Below are 23,405 nucleotides of genomic sequence, written 5' to 3'. Positions count from 1 at the left end.
AGGTGAGATGTTCCGACAATCTTCTTTTATTATGTGTCTGGAATCATCATTTAAATGTTCAGAAAATGATTGCATTTGACTGTACCGATTCTCGTAAAAAAAATTCATCAAATTCTTGGCAAATATCATTTTATTAAAGTGTCATATTCGCATTTCAGGTGGCTTTTCTGGTGTCTTCCCACTTGTCTTTGTTCAACTGTTCGGACTTCAGAATTTGTCAAAAGCATTTGGCATGTTTATGATGTTCTTAGGGCTTGGTGCATTTGGCGGTTCACCGATACAAAGTAAGACTTAAAAGGAAAGTTACATACTTCACATTGGCCTTTGTAACTTAAGTGACAGATACATACCCAAACCTATGGAAAATGATGAATTGTGAAGTAGACTAGCTCAAGGCGAAACAATGACACTTCTATATCAGGTGACACCAAGGACAAGGTGACAACACAAATTAGAAATGACTTTTTCTGATCAGTTACATACATAGTTACCAGTGTGTGAGATTATAACTCAGGTCAAAGTGAGAAGAAAAGTTGTATGTTTACTTCCATTCAACTCCTGCTGGATTACATGTTTGAATAGGTCCTAAGCAGCCTGCAGTCAAAATTTAACTGAATAACTAATCACCCTTTTTGTCTGCACCAGTTTCGAATACTGCCCTGCTGCTCATAGGATTGTTAAAACAACGAAACTTATGTAAACTGAAATATTCCTGAAGTGTAAACCCGTTGAATTCGTAGCAGTCATTCCCCGCTAAACATTTATTAACACGATGAATGTTTAAGTAACTGTTGCGAACAATAAATAAAACGAACAAATAACAACGAATGTAACCATTACAGGTTACCTATCAACGATATATGACAAGGCTACCCCATTCTACCTTGCCGGGGGGTCGTTCATCGTGACGATGATGTTGATGCTGTCTATGCTGGTGAGGAAACAAATGGTGTTCTGTACTAACACAAGGAAGGCAGACCATCAGGACGTTGTAGGTGTTGACAACAGTGGTTTCAGCACAGACACTGCCGATGCCGTGGTTTGATCTGATATCTGGAAGAAGTACATGTTGATACACGAGTCGGATTACAAGCAGTCAACATGTGTTGGGTCTTTGGTCGATATTCATCGCCGACAGTGTGTCGCCGTGTACACATAATACTCATGGACTAGCGGATGAGCCACAATGATCTTGTGGGGGTGTTCAATGTGTTGTTCTGTGTTGTGATAGACATATAATGTAATTTTGAGTGTGTGTAGAATAAAGTGAATGAAGAATGACATTCAGAATGTCTATCGTGTTTCCTTAAGTAAATCATTGTTTTGACTGATCATGGGAGCTCTTTGACCAGGCAAAATTGCCACCAAGGTTATTTTTAATTCTAATTCCAATCTGAAATACCAGATGAATTTTTTAGACCATACATATTGTTTGACCATTTGGTCATAAGTATTAATAATACCACTGAACGAAACAAAGCATGAAATCCATATTTAGCTGTTACAGTATACTCATACGGAGTAAACTAGATCACACCATATATCCTCCAGAACGTTCCTTGAATAGGAAGTCATAGAGTTGGGATTCGGAGCCAGTATTCTGGAATGACGCTATGAAAGTTTCATTTCCTACTCTGTGACCTGGGTTTCTCGAATCGCTGTACATGACTAGGACATGGAAGAACGGGTTAGTCTGCCACACGGCGTGTCAGATTCTATTACTGGGTCGACTGCCGAGACTGTCTCTGTACACCATCAAGTGATGTTTGTGTCATCAAGATGATTCGGGCAACAAGGAGGAATAATCGTTCCTTCACCTCTGTCAACACAGACACTGTAGGGCATGTTTTCATCCATGGTTAAACAAAGGCATTTATCGAGTATTCATTTAAATGATAATCAGAAGAACAATAAACACCATTATGTGAATATTTATTAGAAACGATGTTTTATTTGGGATTACAGTTTCTCCGTATTATACAGACTAACAATCAAAGTTTTGGTTTGAGGGATCCTGGATTCGAACCCAAACTCTCAGAGTCTCTCACGTAATAGCCAGCACACACAGTAATCGATCTCACCATGTCTTAATATCAGGAACTGAGAATATCTATTCTTTCCCCCTCATCCTGGACCCCTTAATTTACTCTGTAGACTCTGGGATACCAGCTCTATCATAATTACACGAGAGATATACTCATATAGGGAACTGACGTCAGAATAATGTTTATATTTCGAGGGTATACATCCTGGCTTTGCGTAATTACATATATTATGTACTTGGGGAAAAGGTTGAACTTTTCCAGCTAACACAGAAACGTTGTGAAAACGTTTAGAAAACAAACGTTTCCGTATGGTTTTAAAAACGTACAAAAAAACGTATTTAAAACCTAATTTTGTGGAGTTTTTTTACGTTTCAGAAACGTTTTGACGAAACGTTGGCGAGAAACATTAGAAACCTTCTAAAAACGTTTTGAATACGTTTTGAAAACGTTTTTCCATGGGGTTTTTAAAACGTTTCAGAAACGTTGGGGTTGAATCTTCAGTAACGATATCATCTTCTGATATCGTTGCAAGGCTAGTTTACCAACACCAAGTGTTTTGAATCCCGTCCAATAAATACATACACGTAAGTAAATTATTTGTTAATCATGTCATCCGTTATTATTAGTGAAAATTAAAACAAAACAATGATATGTTTTAAAGAATTCTTCATTTCGTCAATACATATGGAAAATAATCAGTCATCATTGTCATCGGGCTTTTCTTGCGTCTGTGTTGGCTTCTGAAAAAAAACACAAAGAAAATCTATGAATATTTACTGTCACTTCACTCTTGATGATGCTAAATTACTGCTAAATAAATGTTTCTGTGTCATGAAACTATGTTGAAGAGTACAAATTCCCACCTGTGTTTATCGCAAACTTACAAAATAGATACAGATCAATCAACCTCAGTAGACCATTAATCATATGCAATAGGAATTTATTACCAACCAAATAAAAACAATTTGTCAAACTGTGCAAGTGATTTCATCTGATTATATTGTATGATACTTTCCCAAAATACGGGGATCATTTACATAAGGAAGTTGTTACTCACAATAGTTTTACGGAACTGAATATTGTGTATTTCTTACATTTGGCCCAAGTTATAAATGATAAGTTGCCTTTTAATGGCAGGATGAACTTTTATTTAAAAGTATTTCTTCATGACTCATCTTCATTTCTTGTTTAAAAGTCGCATACTATATTTACTTATGAGGGGACTGACATTTGTTGTGAGGAATCATGGTCTGGTTGTTAGGGAAGTGACGTATTGTTTGCTATAAAATAACGAGCTGGAGTCACCGACTCGAATGTAATATAACCCCCTGATTTCCTGTACATCGCTGATAAGCAAGAGTGTCTACGTGAACAAATCTGTGTCGGCAGATTGGATACGGGGCAGTAGAAACAGAGAAAATTCCTATATTTGAACACATGTCTACACTTTAGTCATTTAATAAATGGTACTATTATAGTTAAGTTAAAAGTCGACGTTTCTTTGTAATTTAATTGATATCACAAACTCAGATACACTGTGACATATATTGGATATGAATGTGCATTTATTAATTTACCACTCTGCAAACATATATAAACAGACTGTCTCATTTTGCTTGTAGTATTGATTTTGATCATGTGAACATTGATGCTCATGTAGTAAACACTCATTCTAACACTACGTCACAAAGATTTTATGCCACAAGCTATCACACATATGTTCAGAAAACATCACAGGAATACGTACAGTTACAAAGGATGAACGTTCCCAAGGCAAGATATAGAATTTGACTGAAGAACAATAATGTGAATATACATACTTCCTGTTAGAAACCTGTCTTCTTGTCACTAAAGTAAAATGTACCGTCTTCTACATCCAGCAATGTGATGGAACTTCCCGCCTGCTATGTACTGAGTCCGATTTTGAATGCACGGGTTCCTGCTCTGACCTGACAAAGTATCTGGGAACATTCTTGTAAGCTGACACCATACAAGAGATAGCGAGCTGTCCAAGCGGAAAACTTAAACGCACAGCAGTAAACGGGGATTATATTTACAATACAATGTTGGATCTGTAGTAAATAGTACAGTACAAAAATAAATGATATTAATGAAACACATGACATACTATTCCACTTGACAAAATGTTCACAACACTTTTCGAGTTTTCTCACAAATATTTTTGTACAGGTGTTATTTCATGACTATTATTTTCAAGTTAATGTACATTCCTGTAGTGGACGGAGACATTGTTATCAGGAATATTTAACCTCAAAATGTTCCACTAACGATCTTATAACGTTGTAATTAGGTTTCAATCAAACTTTTGGGAAACCTTCGCCAATGTTTCAATAACGTTTCTAAAACGTTGGTGTGTAGAAGTTGGCATTTTGTTTCTTGATAACGTTTTAACAACGTTACTCGAAACGTTTTTATAACGTTTCAAAATAACGTTCAAAAAAACGTTTTCATGAAACATTTCCATGAAAAATCACTAGAAAACGTTTTAGAAACGTTTTGTGTTAGCTGGGTTATAACTGTATAAGTGAGTGAGTGTGTGAGTTAATATATATCGTCACAACGGCAATATTTCAGCCATATTATATTATAGTTCAATACAATTAGAATTAAAAAGTCTGTTTTGACGAAGAACAGTAAAACCACCAGTGTATCACATATATTAAAGTAAAACTAGCATGTTATCATAAAACGATATTATGAAAGTGTACAATACAATATGAAAACAGACCATAGATTGCCAACACCTGAAGGTAAATCACGATACTAAAAAAAGACCATGGGGACTTACAGTACATTTGCTTCTTGCATGGACACCAGCTGGATTTACACCTTCCCTTCAGCTGTTAGCAATTCAGACAAATCAGGCCATACATTAAAATGACCCATATTCTACGATTAAAGAGAGTGGAGAGATTAAACTGACTTTGTATAATGTATGAAGGCCAGAGCTGTTTGGCATATTCTTAATTTCCTACCTACAAACACTGTGTTAAAGTAGCTCCACTTGACGCCAACATCTATCTACCCTGAGCGTGACGTGTGTTATTGTGGCACTGGATCGAGTCGGCCATGATGAGTTGTCCAGAATTATTCTTATACTGGATGAGAAGCACGTCTAGACTTGCTTAACATCTCCCATCTCACTGGGGCTAATTTTCAATTTAATAGGAATTATTTGATTCTATGAAAATCATGTAAAGTCAGAGACTAACCGTTAGTCTACCAACACATCTGTATCACTACACACACACAAACACACGCACGCACGAGCGCTTTCCCGCACACACACGCGCGCGCACGCACACACACACACACACACACACAAACACTCACTTACATTCACACACACTTTTCCGCCTGACAATCAACTGCTTCTGCTAAAGATGAAAAAAATTCGTTGTAGGGTTATTCCTGGTGGAGTGCTGTTTTGTGTCCCTTCTGTTTGTCTAAATTGTTATTCGTCATAGGCCTGTGGTTGTAGAACACTCAGACAAGGTTCTTGCCGGTATTTTTGTCTGAATTTTGTGAGTTAAACTGAATATTCCATTAAGAGTATCGCTTGCAGAACGTAGCAAAAACAATTATTCCTCATCTGAGAACGGGATTGAAGTTGGGGTTTTTTTCAGCAATATTCAAGCTATATAGCAGCGGTCTGTAAATAATCGGTTCTGGACAAGACAATCCAGTGACCAACATCATGTGCATCGATCTACACAATTGGGATAATGGTGACATGTGTCAAGCGTATAACCACAGTTGTAGTGTGTAAGTGGAGACAGCTGACTCGAGTGAGTGAGTTTTCTTTTACGTCGCACTCAGCAATATTCCAGCTGTCTCGTGAAGCATCCTCCTTATTCACACACATACGCACGCACGCACACACACACACACATGCGCTTTCATTACATACAAAAAAAGATAAAAAAGAAGCCCGAACCTCTCGAACAAGCATTTGGATAGAGAACGGAGCATTGCTGTTGCCACAGTGGCAAATCTTTCCTTTCTATATGAAATGTATAGGCGTTGGTTCAGTTTGGACTACCAAATAGTTTCGCTACATTAGTGTAAGTGAACGTCAGCATTTTTTCTAGTGACGTGTTTCTACTGACTAACAATTTCTACGAATAACATTTTCCAATTAGTAACGCCCTTTACATTGAAAGTCATGCACGTTAGTGGGGGGAAATCTGAAAATACCGGTTACGACCAGAGTGGGCTGGACACAACCCCGTTTTACAGCTATAAAATAGCAACACTGTTAATACAACAGATTCATTCTCACGACTGAGAACTTGACGACTGACGTGCGTTGTCTGCTGTAAGGTGCCGGGCAACAGTAGTGATGACACCAAACACAAAGACAATGGCCATTGAACATCTATCCCGCTCGGACAACGTAATGGAACATACAAAACGCGATCATGATCGATACTGGAAAACTGTAGCTTTCATCAGTTGTTTCATGTCCATTATGATTTTTAACTCGTTTACAGAGACCTACGGTGTCCTCTACACCTATATGAGGGAGCCCCTCGAGGTGACCGAGTACCAGCTGGCGTGGATCGGCTCTCTCATGAGTGGCTTCTATGGTCTCACGTGTAAGCCTGCCTGTAATATGTGCTCACACTTTGATACGTTTACATATAAATCTTTGATACTGAAATAACATAAAATGTATCGGTTGCACATTCATGTACAAAGTAAATATTAAATATTTTCAGCCTTCGTTGCTCAACTGTATTTTTAAAAGGCTTGCTATCTATTTTACAGTAGAATAATGTATGTGTTGCTTGTTTCAGCTGTGCTGACGTCAGTGTTAGTGGAGAGAGTGGGTAGTCGTTATACCCACCTGCTTGGAGGCCTTGTACTTGCCTCCTCTGTGATAGTCAGCAGTCAGACAAGTAGTATTTATGTCCTTTATCTAACACTTGGAGTTTTGCCAGGTTTGTTTTTGAAAGTAGCTTTATAGATTTAAGAAAAATGATTAACCACAACGTAACTCTTCATCAGAAATACACATACATACTCTTGAAAAGAGTTAGGGATACTCGGAAATAACTCCAAATTTCCAGAATTGTAAGAGATATCAGTTTGGAAGGACAATAACGGGAGATCTGGGAAAGTGTTACATGGGAAATTTCAAACTTGACGTGTTTTGATAGGTGGTGCATAGTAGAGCTGCGATAGAGCAGTGAAACACAGACTGTGAAACGCTCATCGTACTGGTCATTACATTACAGACTTTATACTTTGTGATCCCCTTCTCTTTGAGTGAGTGAGTTAAAATGTATCATCACGTTGGCAGTATTTCAGCCATAACGCACTTCTTTTTTGTAAAAACCCATACATATAGAATATTAGGACTTTGCATAATTCTACTGTCAAGATAGATTTAGTCACATTTCAATGAGCATGGAAATATTATTTCTTTTCAGTCAATTGTTTTGTTTTGTCACTAGGCGTAGGTTCATCGCTCGTTTTCATCTCCTCCACCGTTCATCTTAACCGGTTGTTTTCAAGATGGCGGCCACTTGCTGCCGGTGGTGCAACCATTGGAGGGGCAGTTGCTGGTCTTGTATGGCCGCAATTGATGTCCAGTCTAGCTGACACGTTTCACTGGCGGGGCGCTCTTCTTATTAATGGTGCATTGGTGTTACACATGCTTCCATGTGCGCTGTGGATCAAACCCAATCTCACGAAAGGTAGGCGATTCTCTCTATCATTCCTGTTAGTGCTCTTTACATAGGATTCCATAGATGTATTTACAAAAGCAGGGGCGGATCCAGGATTTTGGAGAAAAGGGGTGCACATAAATCATGAAGACCAAAGTTAGGGGGAAATGCTCCTCAGGGAATTTCTTTCGGGGAAGGGGGTTGCGCACCCCCCTCTGGTTCCGCCTCTGAATAGGGTCTGCCATAGCTCTAAGAGGAAACTAAAATCATATCAGTAGGTCAAGCTGTGTGACGTGTCAGATGTCGTGTCCTCGTGACTCGCTTGTGTGGGTCACCTCCTCAAAATGTTTATAGTCAGTGGTCTTCCCGGGCCAGATTTGTATTGCTTTGCTTATAACATTACACACGAAACGACACCCATGTAATTTCAATGTCATATTGCAGTTCCGGTTACCTGGGACAGCCGCAAGGTTCAAAAGGGGTCTCTATGGAAACGATTCAGAGAACAGGTTACAACTAAAGTTCCTGGGTACAACACCTTCTGCCTCTCTTACTTTTTCTTAGGACTTGGTATAATGTCTTTCCCCACATTCATCCCGGACTATGTGATGACGTCACTTCCGGGCCATACGTCATCAGAAGTTGCGCTGATTGTCTCCATTTCTGGAGCGGGAAATATATTTGGCAGATGTCTTTTCAGCGTAGTAGCTATGCTCAATCAAAATTTTCCACTCCATATATCCATTACAGCTACGACTGCTTGTGGGTTGATAAATATTATAGTGGCACTATGTCAGAATATGAACGACTTCTACATTACTGGAGGATTTTATGGATTGGCCTGCGGTGAGTTTCGGTCACGCTATCAGAAGTTTTCTTTCCATTGCTTTATATGAAGCTGTTTATACAAAGAAATTGTTCTATATATTTTAGATGTAACTTATTATTATTGAGTAAAAGTCCTTGTAACATCGGTTTCCAATTATCTAAGCACAATTGCATTTCAGATGTACCTATGAACAATGTTTGTTCATTATTCTATGACTGTCCTCGATTTAGGAGGCTTCTCTGTGGTATGGTGTCCCATGTTGGTCAGATTGTTCGGCCTTGAGAATCTTCCTAAGTTCCTTGGAGGCCAGTTGCTGATGCAAGGTATTGGATCACTGTGCGGCCCGCCATTGCAGAGTAAGTACTTGTATCTCAATGTCGTATCTTAAACTTTAAATCTTTGAGGGATTAAGTGAATGAATGAGTCAGTTTTCAACTGTGATTCAGTCTCATCATAGTATATCAACTTAATGTACCAGAAAAGCTTAATCAGGCCTTAAGACGTTTACACTTTGTTAAAACATGGATCCCTACATATGATGACAAAGCATATCTATTTTATCACTTCCAAAAGAACAATAATCTTTGTTTGATATTCATACAATGTCAGCGGTAACATTTTTAGATGATATTATTATATCGAGTTCAAACACAGTCAATAAAGTGAGGCCATGATTTAATTTGTTTCAAATGTCAGAAAACTTAACGCACCACCCAGTGTTAGAACTAGAGTAGCCTAACGTGTTGACCATGTGCACGCTCCTTTTGCAGAGTAGCCTCCCTTGCTGATTATGTGCACACTCCTTTTGCAGAGTAGCCAAGGTTAAAATTCCCATCTCCGTCCATCGACCTCAATTGAGCTATTTGTGGATATGGAAGAATACTTTCATGTGGAAGGTAGATACTATACGTGGACGGAGATGTATGTACTTAGGGAAGGCGAGCTAATGCCGGGGCCAGTTTGTCGTCCGTCTGTGTCACAAGCATCGTCTTCCGAGAAGCACTGCAGCAAACAAGCTGAAGCTTCACATGCTTGTTTCTACCAACGAAGAAACCCTGATTTGTTCACAAGGTCCGAATCCGGATTCAAATAAGCTGCCATGTGTAGCTATTTCTACAAACCCATTTATGGCAATTACTCAGCCCGAATTTTACCTTGGCATTTCGACCCCTTTGAAACTTGAAATTATATTCTTTTCTCAGTGTTGGCTCAAAGGGGTTAAGTGGAACGAGGTGACATGAAAAAAGATCACGATTACTGTCTATCCGTCTACTCCATTAATGTTTCATCCAATAAATACGTATACATGGTGCCAGAAACGGATGTATTCAGTCCCATATCTTAACGTCTTTTGGTATACGGTGGTCGAGTATCGAGTCACCGACCTTCTCCACTCCAGGCATTGATCACTCTTTCAATAGAACTTGGTACATGTGTCATTAGTAGAGGGTCTAAACATATGGGATTTGTTCTGATTTTTAGGAGTATATTTTATGTTTTTCAGTAGTATATTATATTTTAGCAATGTTTCAAGTATCTGTCTGTGATGACCCACAAACCTGTGACTACATATACAGGTGGTCTGCCATGCCCATAGCTCTATTCCTTACCAGCTTGATGCATCTGGTTAATCAACTTGACAATACTTACTGGGGCTTAGAAACAATCCAGAATGTGTTCTCGTGCAGGATGCTCAGACTCTTGTCCTGTCAATATCAGTTTGTTTCATTCAGGTTACCTGGCCGATGTGTTTGGTCACAAGGAGGTCATCTTCTACATCACCGGAGCTTCATTCATCAGTAGTATCCTGGTCGTCCTTCCCTTCCTGCTCAGACGACAACGTGGATCCCGACACAGAGACGACCCCGCCGTTACGGGAGTAACCAACCAGGCAGTGGAACTAGATTCCATCGACAGTCCTGTATGACATCCACTGAGGTATACCTGGCATGTCGTTTGAATTACGGCCGTGTTTCCATATCAGTGGATAACAAATGAACAAACCACAAACGATTATAGGAAGAACATCAATCTTCGCGGTTAATGATTGTACATGTAAATGTGAATAAACCACTTTTCTCAGACATATGCATTGTCGTAATATCTGATAATAGATTTCTAATGCCACGTAACACGTTTCATTACCTGTGCTAAGTGAGGCAGACAAGAGACGTAACTCTTCACAAACAATGAAGACGGGCGATGGGGTAGCCTAGTGGATAAGGCGTTCGCTCGTCACGCCGAAGACCCGGGTTCGATTCCCCACATGCACAATGTGTGAAGCCCATTTCTGGTGTCCCCCGCAGTGATATTGCTAGAAAACGGCGTAAAATCGCACTCACATACTCACTCCCTCACTCAAGATGGTTTGGACGACTACAACAACCTTCTCTCCACACCTGCAGTGATTTATACATTATTATTCCAGAGAGCGAAGAACTACTATTTGTCCAGTGTAAACAGGCTATGCTAAACATTATTCCATATTGTATACTCAAATCTTCATTAGAATAATTTGCTGTTCATATAACATGTGCTGTGACATGGACGTAACAGAGCCATTTTGAAGACACGTTCACTGTAATCAGATTTGGAGACACACAAAAGGCTAACGAGTCATAAACGACGAGTGTATATATTGTTTGTTGTAAAATCTGGACCAAACAATACAGCGATTGGGTTGGGTTGTTGTTTAACGCCGGACTCAGCAAAATTCCAACGGTGTTATATATATTCCAAATATGACGGTGGTCTGTAAATAATCGAGTCTGGACCAGACAATCCAGTGATCAACAGCATGAGCATCGATCTACGCAATTGCGATACGATGACATGTGTCAACCAAGTCAGCGAGCTTGACAACCCGATCCCGTTAATCGCCTCTTACGACAAGCATGGATTACTGAAGATCAATTCTACCCCGGACCTTCACAGTGATTGACCTTCTGCGCATCAGTCTACACAGCTGTCATAGGGTGACATCAACTGTCATAGGGTGACATCAACTGTCATAGGGTGACATCAACACAGTTACTGACAACCCGCTCCCAGGATTTATATATCGAACTAATACTACACAATACTAAACATACTACCATATGTCATATCAAACCGTTTTTTTTGGTGGAAATCGGAACATCTTGTTTTCATCATGTTGAGAGGAGAACTTTTAAAACCCACAAATATTTTCATAAGATGGTAGTAAGAACAATCATAACGATCTGCAAGAAATCACTGAAACGAATTATCGGTTCAGATTATCCGAGGAGTACATCCAAGCATTGACGCAGCATCCCAGGCCTCAAGTGATTGGATGGTACCTGCATTTGTTACCTTACACATCACTTGTACTTATATTATTAAATAATCTAAGTGTGTGTTGATGTCACGAAACAACTGAAGCTCTAAATCGTTCTCGTCACTCCGATAATATTTTCGTGATCTCAATTGTTTTATGGGCTGTTTTTTTAGAAACCTAGATTAGTTTCTTATTACATCGACTATTTACTTGTTTCTTCAAGTTTTAATTAAAAACTGAACATCTTGAGAAAATATTAGAACTTACGAAACAAATTCAAAGCAACGAAAAATAATCGAAGCAACAACAAAAGATCAAAATTTCGAGTATTTGAAATAAAAATGTATACACGAGAAGTAATAACAAACTAATTTATCTAACAAAAAAGAAATCGTTATTTGGTAATTGAAATCCCAAGGAAATATTTTAATGACTAGATTATAATCGCATCAACCAGAAAATCATAAGAGCAACCGGATTTTTTTCGAAAATTTGAGTTTCTTACACGAACTTGAATTAGCTAAAATATAATCTACGTGACGTAAACAAATTTCTAAATTTCTAAAAATTATATATGAATGAATAACTGAAATAACAATGGTTTTCAGTAACAAGGTTACATTTATGTTATCACAAGTAGCACCATTGAGTTTCCGTAGATGAACTGAACCCAGTACTACCCATTTCTGTTCTTAACATGCCACTGTTAATAATATTTTGAGGTAAAATTTATTTGTTTGCTGTTTAAATGAAGAGATGCTAATCTGTTGCCACTGTGTTGATGTTTCGCATCAATGTGTTCTTGTTTTTCACGTTGTCCGTATTGTTTAAGTAAAAATAGTACTGTATTCTCTCTTATATATGTTATAGCATGAATCCTTATATACTGGAAATTTCAATAGCAGTATCGCCGTTGAGTCACATTACCGTAGTCACCAAAGTAACCAAAATGTGTACCTGCTTTACCTAAGTAAAATGTTATGTTTCTCATGTAAACACTCTCTGCGGGGTACCGAAAATGCTCTACGTATGTATTTTTTTTACTGAACAACGGTCGTAGTTAACGGAATAGGCACGGGGTACTATGCATAGGATTGTCGTGGGTGCTTCTCTGAACATATTCTACTCAGTTGTCAGTTAATTAATTTCGTGGAACATTATTTGTGTAATGATACTGCGAACTTACCGTAAATACTCTGTTATAAAATACATTGCTTTCGTCAACAGATTGAGACTGTCTTAGGGTACCATCATTTAGGTCAATATTAGTTTCATGTTATGCTATCATAAATACATTGATATTTTTTAAGTATAATGTTACACACAGCTAGTCTTGCTCAAAAACACCAAAGGAACTCACAGTGAAACAAGTCCAGCTGCCTAGTGTTTTTGCCCCACATGAGGACAGTACCTCCAGCTCACGTAGCACAAGTCTGGACAGAGCCAGAATAAATAGGTGTAATTTGTCTCGGCATTACATTATTAGGGTATGACTTCTCATGGATGACACATATTTTCCACACTGGGTGAACGAGAGAGGCTACATCATCACATCACATTCACCCTGCTGCTTTCCAGTAGGTGTTCTCATTAGCAGCGTTGCTGTGTGTTTCAGCTTGTTATAATGCTTTCCGGCGATGTGTTGGATGTTCCTGGTGACTTCAGGATGGGGACATGTCGAGTCGAGAAGTGTCCCAGTCGTCGTCCAGATGGTGACAATGTTGGAAGACTTCATCACAGGCAAGCAACTAAAGACAGCATCTCTGTGGCTAGCTCTCCTGATGAAACCCCTCGAGTTACCACAAGTACATACTGGCAGATTGGGTCGGTGGTGAGCTGTTTCGTTGCCAACATGTTTTATGGCGGTCTGGCAACTTCGTATGGAGTAATGTATACATACATGAAGGACTCTCTTGGCGTCTCAGAGGAGGAGGTGACTTGGATAGGATCTCTCTACGGCGGATTTTGTGGGATTGCATGTAAGCGTTCAGGTTTCTGAAGATATAGTTGTAAAAGTTAAGTAATTCCTGAAGAAACTGTCAGTTACAGCAAGTTTGTTTCAAGGCATTCAAGCATTACTTCTTAGGCCAACTCAAACATTATTATGTGGATCAAAACATAAAGATTTACCCATTTTTATGTCGGTATAATGTTTTAGTTGCACACACGGCACTAATTACAATCTATTGATATGCAGTAGAAATAGATACCAGAATATATTGAAGTAGAAGTAAAAGCCAACAACAGACTAGCAAATCAGAATGTCGATCTGCTTTAGGTCTTGATTCTTTTTAAAATTTTAAAACTAAATATGTTGTTACAAATGTAAAAACTGGACATTTGATCATCCATTCCATCACAACTGAAAACAGAGGTATGTACCAATAATAATGAACTCAGATTATTTTTATTCCAGCTTTACTTGGGGTGGTTTGTGTGGATCGCCTCGGGGGTCGCTGGACCACGTTGTTTGGAGGTTTGCTGGCTGTCGCTGGCTTTATCATCGGCAGCCAGGTGAACGACCTGAACGTGTTGTACTTCGCACTTGGTGTGTTTCCAGGTCTGTACTGCATCAGTTCGTATTGAGTTTATGTGGGTAAATACTAAAGGCTAGTAATTCCTAGGAAGGTTTCATATTAACATCATCCCTACTTGACGGGAAAATTTAATATATTATCCTACAATTGCATATGTTTATGAGCCTTTGTCAAATGATAAGTAATTTGAGAAAATAATTTACTGACTTTGAATACGAATAGGACATACAGAACATTTTAATCAAGTACACATATTTTTATGTGGTGAAAGCCTAGTAATGTTTCAAAAACATTACACATGGAACTTGATTACTACGTATTGGACAAATAGAATAGGTTTCTATAAAATCAATACTTATCCAACTATACTTAAATTATGTAAGTGGCATCTTTGTAAAGGAAACATATCATGTTTGGTATTGTTTACCTCAGGTACTGGTGCTTGCTTGGCTTATACAGCAACCATGATACATGTCACCAAACAGTTCTCAAAATGGAGACCTGTAGCCGTTGGAATATCTGTAACTGGGTTAGCCGTTGGAATGTTGATGTGGCCACCGTTATCAGATGTTACTGCGGACACGACTGGTTGGCGGGGTGCATGTCTGATCAATGGTGCACTGACACTACACTTTATACCTTGCGCTATGCTGATTACTCCAAAGGCCAGAACAAGTAAGTATATCATACAGTAATATATTTTAATTCAGTCTCAGCTCATTTCAAAAGAGGGAATCATTGGTGTTTTTGTATCATATTTAGAAATATTTTCAAAATGTCCTTTGCCATTCTTTAAGGTTCTTCTCATGAGCAAACTGTCTCGCTGCGTCAGACGATGGTCAACTGTCTCGAGATATTCAGGATTCCAGGAACAATCACAGCCTCGATCGCTCACATCACCCTCGGATTTAGCTACTACACATTCAACACCTTCGTTCCTGGATACCTCACTTCCACAATGTCCCGACTGACGCCATCACAAGCTGCTTTCATCGTGACCGCCCCCGGCTATGGCAGCATGGTTGGTCGTATTATATTTGCCGGCATTTCCATGGCAACTGAAAAGGCAGCATACTACATATTTCTTCTTTCCATCTGTGGGATGGGTGTCACCAACCTCTTAATTCCGCTTTGTGACAATGCCACTGCGTTTTACATAACCGGGGCGATTTATGGACTTGGCATAGGTAAGGTTTTGAAAATGCACTTTATTTTTATTTTATTTTATGTACCTTTAATTCAGAACATCGAAATGTAATTTGGAACTATACTGACTACAATGATTTACTTTTGTCTTTTGTCTGACGACTAACTTCTCCGACTAATACTATTTTGTAAAAGTGTTGAATTGGCATTTCAGGTGGCTTTTTTGGTGTCCTTACTCTTGTGTTAGTTCAACTGTTCGGACTTCACAATTTGTCAAATACATTTGGCATTTTTATGATGTGCATAGGATTTGGGGCATTTGGAGGATCACCGATACAAAGTAAGACAGAAAAGAACTGCGTGATGGTTTGTAATGAACTATAATGATAGGAACATACTCAGAAACGACGAATCAGACTGGGTCAGTGTAAAATGCAATGTAATGTCTCTCTCTCTCCCCGATTAGATTACTCTGAGGAAATATCTAATCGCAAACAAGAAGCGACCCGTTTATGATCTAGTACATACATCGTCACGTACAACGGCATGCAAAACCACCCTTTGTGACTTCCACAGAAATTTTGTATATTTAGATGTTATACTGAAATGTACTGTGTTGATTAATAAGAAACACAGCGTTCTTAATCTTAATGTTCTCACCATTGTGATTGAAACATGTCGTAGCTGTAAACGTACGCGATGAATGTTTCTTTGAAAACATCTTAACAAATTGCAATGAATTTAACTGTTATAGGTTACCTATCAACGATATATGACAAGGCTACCCCATTCTACCTTGCCGGGGGGTCGTTCATCGTGACGATGATGTTGATGCTGTCTGTGCTGATGAGGAAACAAATGGTGTTCTGTACAAACACAAGAAAGGCAGACCATCAGGACGTTGTAGGTGTTGACAACAGTGGTTTCAACACAGACACTGCCGATGCCGTGGTTTGATCTGATATCTGGATGAAGTACGCTGAATGGATACAGTCATGCGACTCTATAAGGAGGGTCCTGACAAGGCATCAATGTGTGTTTGAACGTTTCGCGACGCTCTTCAACATCCTTCTATTGATGTATAAGACGTATACATATACCAGTCCACCATCATATAACGTTGTGTGACATCAGGATGATTAATTGCTCGTCTATTTCTACAGCCCTGGCTACAGTTGCCCCAGTTGGGCGTTGTTGTTATCCAGATAGAAATATAGGTATACGAAAATTGTCGCTTCTACATATTAAAATGACACTTCCTGAGTGTGAGTATCAAACAAGCTGAAACATTTGGTCTGAGTCATGCCCATGTTTGCTAATCTGACGGAGCAAAATCTTCGTGAATGGCAGCTTGATGCACATGAACTAAGTGCTTGTCACTGTGAAGTTCCTTTCCATAGAGGTTCCTTTACCTTTCTGCATAAGCAGCTCTAAAATTATTGCAAATCGATGTCTGTGTTCTTGGCCTCCAAATAATATTTCTTCTGAACACTCCATTGCCATGCAAGCTAATATATTTCTAAGTGATTCCCTTTCAGAATCTGGGGCTACTTAAGTGATTTTTAAAAATATACATTTTTTATCTCGTTCAGTAAACTTTTCCTTTTTTAGCTGATCAATGCAATTCAATAATGTACCTGATTGTCTCCGATGGCCTGAAAATGGTTATCGAACCTATTGTTGCATCTAATGCCTGATTGTATTCCATGTTCGTATTGGAAACGGGTTTATCCACGAATGGGTTAACCTGACCTAAAACACAACGGACTGACTGACTGAGTTTGGTTTTACGCCGCTTTTAGCAATATTCCAGCAACATCACGGCGGGGAACACCAGAAATGGGCTTCACACATTGTGCCCATGTGGGGATTCGAACCCGGGGCTTCGGCATGACGAGCCAACGCTTTAACCATTAGGCTACCCCACCGCCCCCTGAACACAACGGAAGGTTCCATGGTTATGCAAAGGACATACTGTACTCCCCCCCAAAAGGTCTTCAGACTGAACACAAAAGAAAACTTCCGCCCAATTACACACCTCAACACAAATAAACGAGGTGTTTTTAAAAACCGTACTGTTCTTTAAATGAAGGGAGCAAGGTTGGGTTCTTGTGCATGTCAGCACCATTTCTGAGGACCATGAAATGATACTGGAGGAAAATTAATCATACCCGAAAACACCTCCATGTTCTGAATTGATAACAGGGGTATATCTCGCAGTCCTTCATAAGCTGATTTTGATGTCATTACAGTGTACTGATATGTTAGTAGTTAAATCTCATGTTAATGGCTCTGGATCTGGCTCTCACTCAGGACCTTTCCACTGAGTGCAGCCAGTGACGTTTGCCTCGTGGTCTCTTGCTCTCTTCAACTCATTAACTCCTTTCCTGTATCTTCTATCCCATATAATGCTCCTCTCCGTGTATTGACTGCACCTTGGTCCTCGGCAGTGCCATTTGATGGATGGGTTGTAATGTCTTTCATAGATCAGTGGTCAGGAAGCATCTTGTGTATTTGGGAGTTGCCCATTAAATTGCCTGTCCAGAACAAGGCTTATTTTTCAATTTCTAATTCCCATTTGTGTGCACATTTTGTAATTCTCTATATAATCAGGACATGCTAGAAGAGAATAGACTATTTTGAAGCAACATGACAAGTATATTGATACTTGTTTTGGCTTTTCTATCCTCAGTGTTACATACATGTATATCTTGGGACTAGGTAACGTTTTCATATTTCCTATTATGGGTGATATTTAGAATTTGCTAAACAGTAGTATTAGTATACTTACACAGTGCATGGAGGCATAACCAGATGGTACAGGACTGTGCCTATTTCAGCTGCTTGTTAGTGTTTAACAATGTCATATTGAATCTGCTTGAAATGTGATCTTAATTTATATCGACTTTGTAAATAGTTTGTTTTGTGATTAAAGATGTGACATTTAATGCATTGTAGTCTGTGATGAAGATGGAACAAGTTAGATTGCAGATTCGTGGCCACAATCTCTGGGTGGCAATAATCTAAGATAGAATCGTTTAGGTATTTGAAAAAAACATTCAACATGCCCTTGAATATGTTACAAATATTACATGCTTCGTTCTGGTTCCATTCTTTCCGAACGTGATCGGAGACGGCATGAGTGTAACAGCAGTGTCATAACACCCCGTTTGTGTCTCCAGTAAACCGGACACTAAGTTCAACCAGGTATTCAAGATTAACATATTATCAGAATTCATACAAAACTGTACACGTTTTATCTTATAAATATTCGAAAGCCTACAAAGGTTATCAAAGTATGTTGCTTAAGCATCAAACTCTCTCCTACTTGTGTGTCAAAACTTTAACTTACAAGGCAAGCGTCTTATGTTGCACTGGGAAACTCTTGGGAATTCAGACTGCACAAATGAGAACGGGGAATATGTGGTCCAAATTCAATCCCCAACTTCTACGAGCAAATGCTTTCAGTTGCAGTCTCCTACCCCAATTCAGTTGTCAAAATCGGTACTGCAAAATCAGTACTGTCTCTATTTCCTGCACTCGTCACGGTATGGCTGAAATATTGCCCTTGTACGTAAAATTTTAACTCACTCACCCACTCTATTTCCTGCCAAATTTGGGTCCGATCGGAGATCGGAAGAGTGCAGGTTCGATCCGAGACCGTTCATACCAAAAGACGTTGAAATATGGTACTTGTTGGTCCTTGCCTGGCGCTCGGCATTAATGGGTATAACAAGGACTGGTCGGCTCGGAGTCAGTATAATGTGTCTGAGTAGGGTATTCCTGCTTAACTGCGGCATGGTATCTCAGTGGGCTAGCACTATAAACCCGGCTTACGTCTGGGCTCGTACAAGCAACCGCGCATGCACATACACACGCATGCACGTCGTCATATGAGCGAAATATTCTCAAGTACGACATTAAACCCAATTTCACCTCGCTCTGGTGCCTCTTCAGTCTCAAACTTCAATCTCTTGGACCACGGGTGACCAGTTTATCATTGGCAGAGAACAATTTTTACTCGAGATCTACCCAGAGACAAAATCAGCTACCAGATGAACATCCGAAATCTCAAGTACACATGCGCCGAGCCTCCATGCTCAGGTGAAATTACATATCAGTGGAATTGCAGAGGACTACGAAATACTTTTATTGATAAACAATTTCATATTAAACTTTTAGCATTATGTATCCATGAAACATACAGCTCCACGGTGGAGCCTGTAAAAGTAATCAAGCATTATTGGATACCCTTCATAATTAAAGCATAAGGCCCTGGCGTCTTTATAACGTATCCAATTAATATTCTGTACATGAAGGCTGATGACCCATCCCTAAACAACGTCGCATAATACATGTACTATATCTACAATGCATCATAAAACTTTATTCAAGCACATGTAATCCAGCTTAAGTTATTTTCAGTTATATTTGTATCATGAAAAACAATCAATTATTCCACCTCTTGAAGTAAGAATATATCCTGAAATTTCTCCAGCAAAGATTGACCTCAATCACATTTTCCCATCAGAATTCGTTCCTCTTCTCAATGGCAACTGGTAAAGTCACAGAGATATTTTTCATTAAGAAATCTAAAGAAATGTTAAACTAGTCAACTGATGTATCAACAAGAAGAATAGTATATATTTTGAAGTAAATACTTGCCGGTCTATACTTACAGATGGATCTAAGGATGGTGTCGCAGTTGCAAGCGCCATCAGAACCATATCACGGTTATCACATCTGAATCAAAATCTATATTAAAATATATAATATCTGAAATATATAATATTAAAATATTCATGCTCAATCGAAACATACAGTGAGTATATACTGATTATATTTTTCATCCGAGATCTAACACAAAAGTCGTGGGACACCCCAAGTGCGTAAACGCATGTCATCACTGGGCAAAACCTTATTTGTTTTCTACAATATAGCGATAAAATATATTCCTTCTCTGAAACCAATCCGGTTTACGAGTAAGACTTCGTTGAAAGTTAAATGCGGAGATCATAATTGTAGCATCTTGTTAAGTTTAACTATTTGTCCTAACTATCTGACAATCGCCAGTAGCCAGAGAGATGGTGTAATTCAATATTGATTAGGAATAGAATTGTTAACAAAAAAAGTGACTAACGAAAGTTGCAATATATTATTAATATCTTCAAGTACAAGAATACTAACAAAAGTTGTTGGTCCAGTGGTTCTGTATCATTCGGTGGTCAGCATTCAGCCTCAGTGATGGTGACGTTTACCCTTACATGCCATGACATTTACGACCTGAATTCTTTCTAAGGTGCTTGCCAAGTCTTAGCAGGTTCAAACACTTCTCTGTATTCAAGCATGGAGACAGGCCTGTTATAACTTACAATGAATAGTGATAGTATTCAAAACCCTAAACCCTGATAGCTTAAATGAGCAGAAACTTATATCTAAATCATTTAGTGGTGTGTTTCCAACTAAGCTAAACCAAACATGTACCATTCATCAGTTGTTTGTTAGACGCATGTGTAATATGACCACCCTATATCCATTTCTATAACACCATGTTCATAGCCAATTTGCCAAAATCTGGAGTAATGCATGTCCAGCTTTAAAGAAAGCTTAAATCTAGGTATATGAATACTAATTCCTAGTCCGTTATGCCTTTCATACTGACAGGAAATAATGAGAAGATACTGATACAAACCTGAAAAGACTGGTTTTGACTAGATCGAGCGGAATACATCAAGATTTCATAGCATTAAAATAGAAATACTGTTTAAAACAAATGCGTCCTCACGCCTGATGGTTGACCCCCTGAATAAACACGCATAAACTTCCACCTGCTTAGGGAAAGATTCACTAGTGGCAAAATAAAACGATACTTCATCATGATACAAATAGACGTGTACTTACTTCACACTTTTGAATTGCGTTGAAAACTGGTCTATTTGTATGCATAAGTAGGTCTTATAAATGTTGGAATACATCAGACATGGTTGACTTTGGTCTCATTGATAAACGATGTGCCTGATTTTCTGAGGGGGGACGTGGTATAATTTGCTTTGATACAAGCATTACGTTCATGTTTTTAAGTATTTTTGTGTTTTTTAAAACGGGTTCTCATTAACCTTAACAACTGCGAGATTCTGGCATACAATCCTAAAGTAAACATATAAGTATAAATAACCGATTACAATATCCGCAAACTGCATTAACATCCCTAACGTTCTCCTTGATTGAATTTGACTTTGTGGTATTGCGTTCCATTCTTGATGGATAATGAAGGGCTTGTTCCAATACATCAGGATTTTGTACAGAATGATCTCTCTGGAGTATTTTGAGACCTATAATGTCCCAAACATGCTCTATGGAATTAAGACCTGGACCCCTGACGGGCCAAGATAGCTATGCTACCTTGCTATGCTGTGTAAAAACCTTGGAGTCAACTTTGTGTGCAGACTCTTTCAGTGTTGTCACAGGCCCTAGTGTACAGTACACAACCCTGTGCACTTAAAAGAACCCACGAATCCGTTGGTATTTGACCAGATGGTGGCCACATGAATACGTGCAAACACCTAGTTGCGGGTACAGCAACGTGCAGTGAACATGGACAAAGTACTGTGACTATGTGTCCCAGTCCACCCAGCTGTGAATGGGTATCTCGTTAGGATGAGAAAGCCACAATAACTCGGTGCGCCTAGTGGCTGCAAGAGTTGTATACTCCCCAGGGAGTTTAGATTGATAATGCGATGTGCCGTTGAGATTGACATCCAATGATCGAGGGAAAAATACCAGCGCCTTGAGCATGCACTAGTGCGTGGATATGTGCGCTATATAAATATCCTATAATAATGTTGCAATCGCCCTCTGTGACATGCCAGCATTCCGCATACTAATAACTTGCCATCTTTGTCATCTGAGGAGGCCCCGTATTTACTAAGCAACAACGAAATCAATTTAAGTTCAAAGCTACCCTGCTGTAAGAACAGTTTACTGAAACTTGGTATTTGCTCAATGACGGTAACACGTATTGCACATGATGCTCGCCTTTTATCATGTATGGTGCGCCCGACGGGTCAAAATAATCATACAAAAGAAACAAATTATAATATGAATATAAATGCCTTTATGGGATTAAACGGTGTTGCGAAACTTCTTTTCCACGTGTAAATGATATGTGAAAATATACCTAGCTAAAATCATTGATTCTTTACGTTCGTTTCTAAACTGTTTGAAAACATATACTTCCCTGTTTTATGATGTATTTGAGTTGATCCTGCCTGTTGCATGGTACAGCTTCTCTCACCTTAGGAAACATAAGTCCCAAAACATTCAACGTAAATTTAAACTCTCCCCTTTTTTAATCGTAGAATATATGTTCGTTTTGTGGCTAGATTATCTAAAATTGCTAATAGCTGAAGGGATGGTGTAAATCAAGCTGGGGTCCATGCAGGAAGCAAAAGTCCCCATGGTCCCTAGTATGGTGATCTACCTTCAGTTGTTGGCAAATATATAGCCTGTTTTTACCTTGTATTGTCATCTATAGTTCAACTGTTTTAGATTTAATTGCTAGTTTTAACTTCGAATCTGTGATAATCTAGTTATTTTACTGTCCTTCGTTGACATCTTTTTACAATTTACCATTAATTACTCAGTATAAAATTAATTGTTCTCGATGTGACGATACATTTTAACTCACTCACTCTCTCACCTTTGTGCTAATGGAACGGGCGAGTCGAGAAGCACACTTACTTTCAAGCTTTATTCTTGCCTCATCAAGGCACGTTTTGCCAAGTGTGTGGGAAAGGAGCTTTAAATGATATGCCAGAACAAATAGTAACATTCGTTCTGAGCTGGCCTAGGTCTTTT

General features: G+C 38.9%; 1 protein-coding gene across 4 annotated transcripts; it reads left to right on the top strand.

Moving 5' to 3' along the window:
- The first annotated feature begins 6,373 nt into the window (after positions 1–6,373).
- Positions 6,374–10,651, top strand: LOC124278880 (monocarboxylate transporter 3-like). Of its 4 annotated transcripts, XR_006899206.1 has the most exons (7): positions 6,374–6,664; positions 6,866–7,009; positions 7,526–7,768; positions 8,183–8,267; positions 8,798–8,923; positions 9,379–9,463; positions 10,301–10,651. XR_006899206.1 is itself a non-coding variant. In XM_046714661.1 (6 exons), the coding sequence occupies exons 3-6, from the start codon at positions 7,706–7,708 to the stop codon at positions 10,492–10,494; spliced, it is 468 nt and encodes a 155-aa protein (XP_046570617.1). In that variant the 5' UTR covers positions 6,374–6,664; positions 6,866–7,009; positions 7,526–7,705; the 3' UTR covers positions 10,495–10,651. The 4 variants fall into 4 exon arrangements, 2 of the variants coding, with proteins under 2 accessions (XP_046570617.1, XP_046570616.1); XR_006899207.1 differs by lacking the exon at positions 9,379–9,463 and having other exon boundaries at positions 8,746–8,923; XM_046714661.1 differs by lacking the exon at positions 9,379–9,463.
- The last annotated feature ends 12,754 nt before the right edge of the window (positions 10,652–23,405 follow it).

This window comes from Haliotis rubra, unplaced genomic scaffold (assembly GCF_003918875.1).
Source record: "Haliotis rubra isolate DU_JTF1 unplaced genomic scaffold, ASM391887v1 Scf243, whole genome shotgun sequence".
Lineage (NCBI taxonomy): Eukaryota > Metazoa > Mollusca > Gastropoda > Lepetellida > Haliotidae > Haliotis > Haliotis rubra.
This window is presented reverse-complemented; position numbering and strand designations above follow the sequence as displayed.

Bases quoted from the DNA above. Each gene is read 5' to 3' on its own strand.
- LOC124278880 (XM_046714660.1), top strand. From the start codon at position 8,347: ATGACGTCACTTCCGGGCCATACGTCATCAGAAGTTGCGCTGATTGTC. The intron at 8,585-8,797 runs GTGAGTTTCGGT...TCCTCGATTTAG, and splicing joins ATTTTATGGATTGGCCTGCG to GAGGCTTCTCTGTGGTATGG. The intron at 8,924-10,300 runs GTAAGTACTTGT...TGTTTCATTCAG, and splicing joins GTGCGGCCCGCCATTGCAGA to GTTACCTGGCCGATGTGTTT.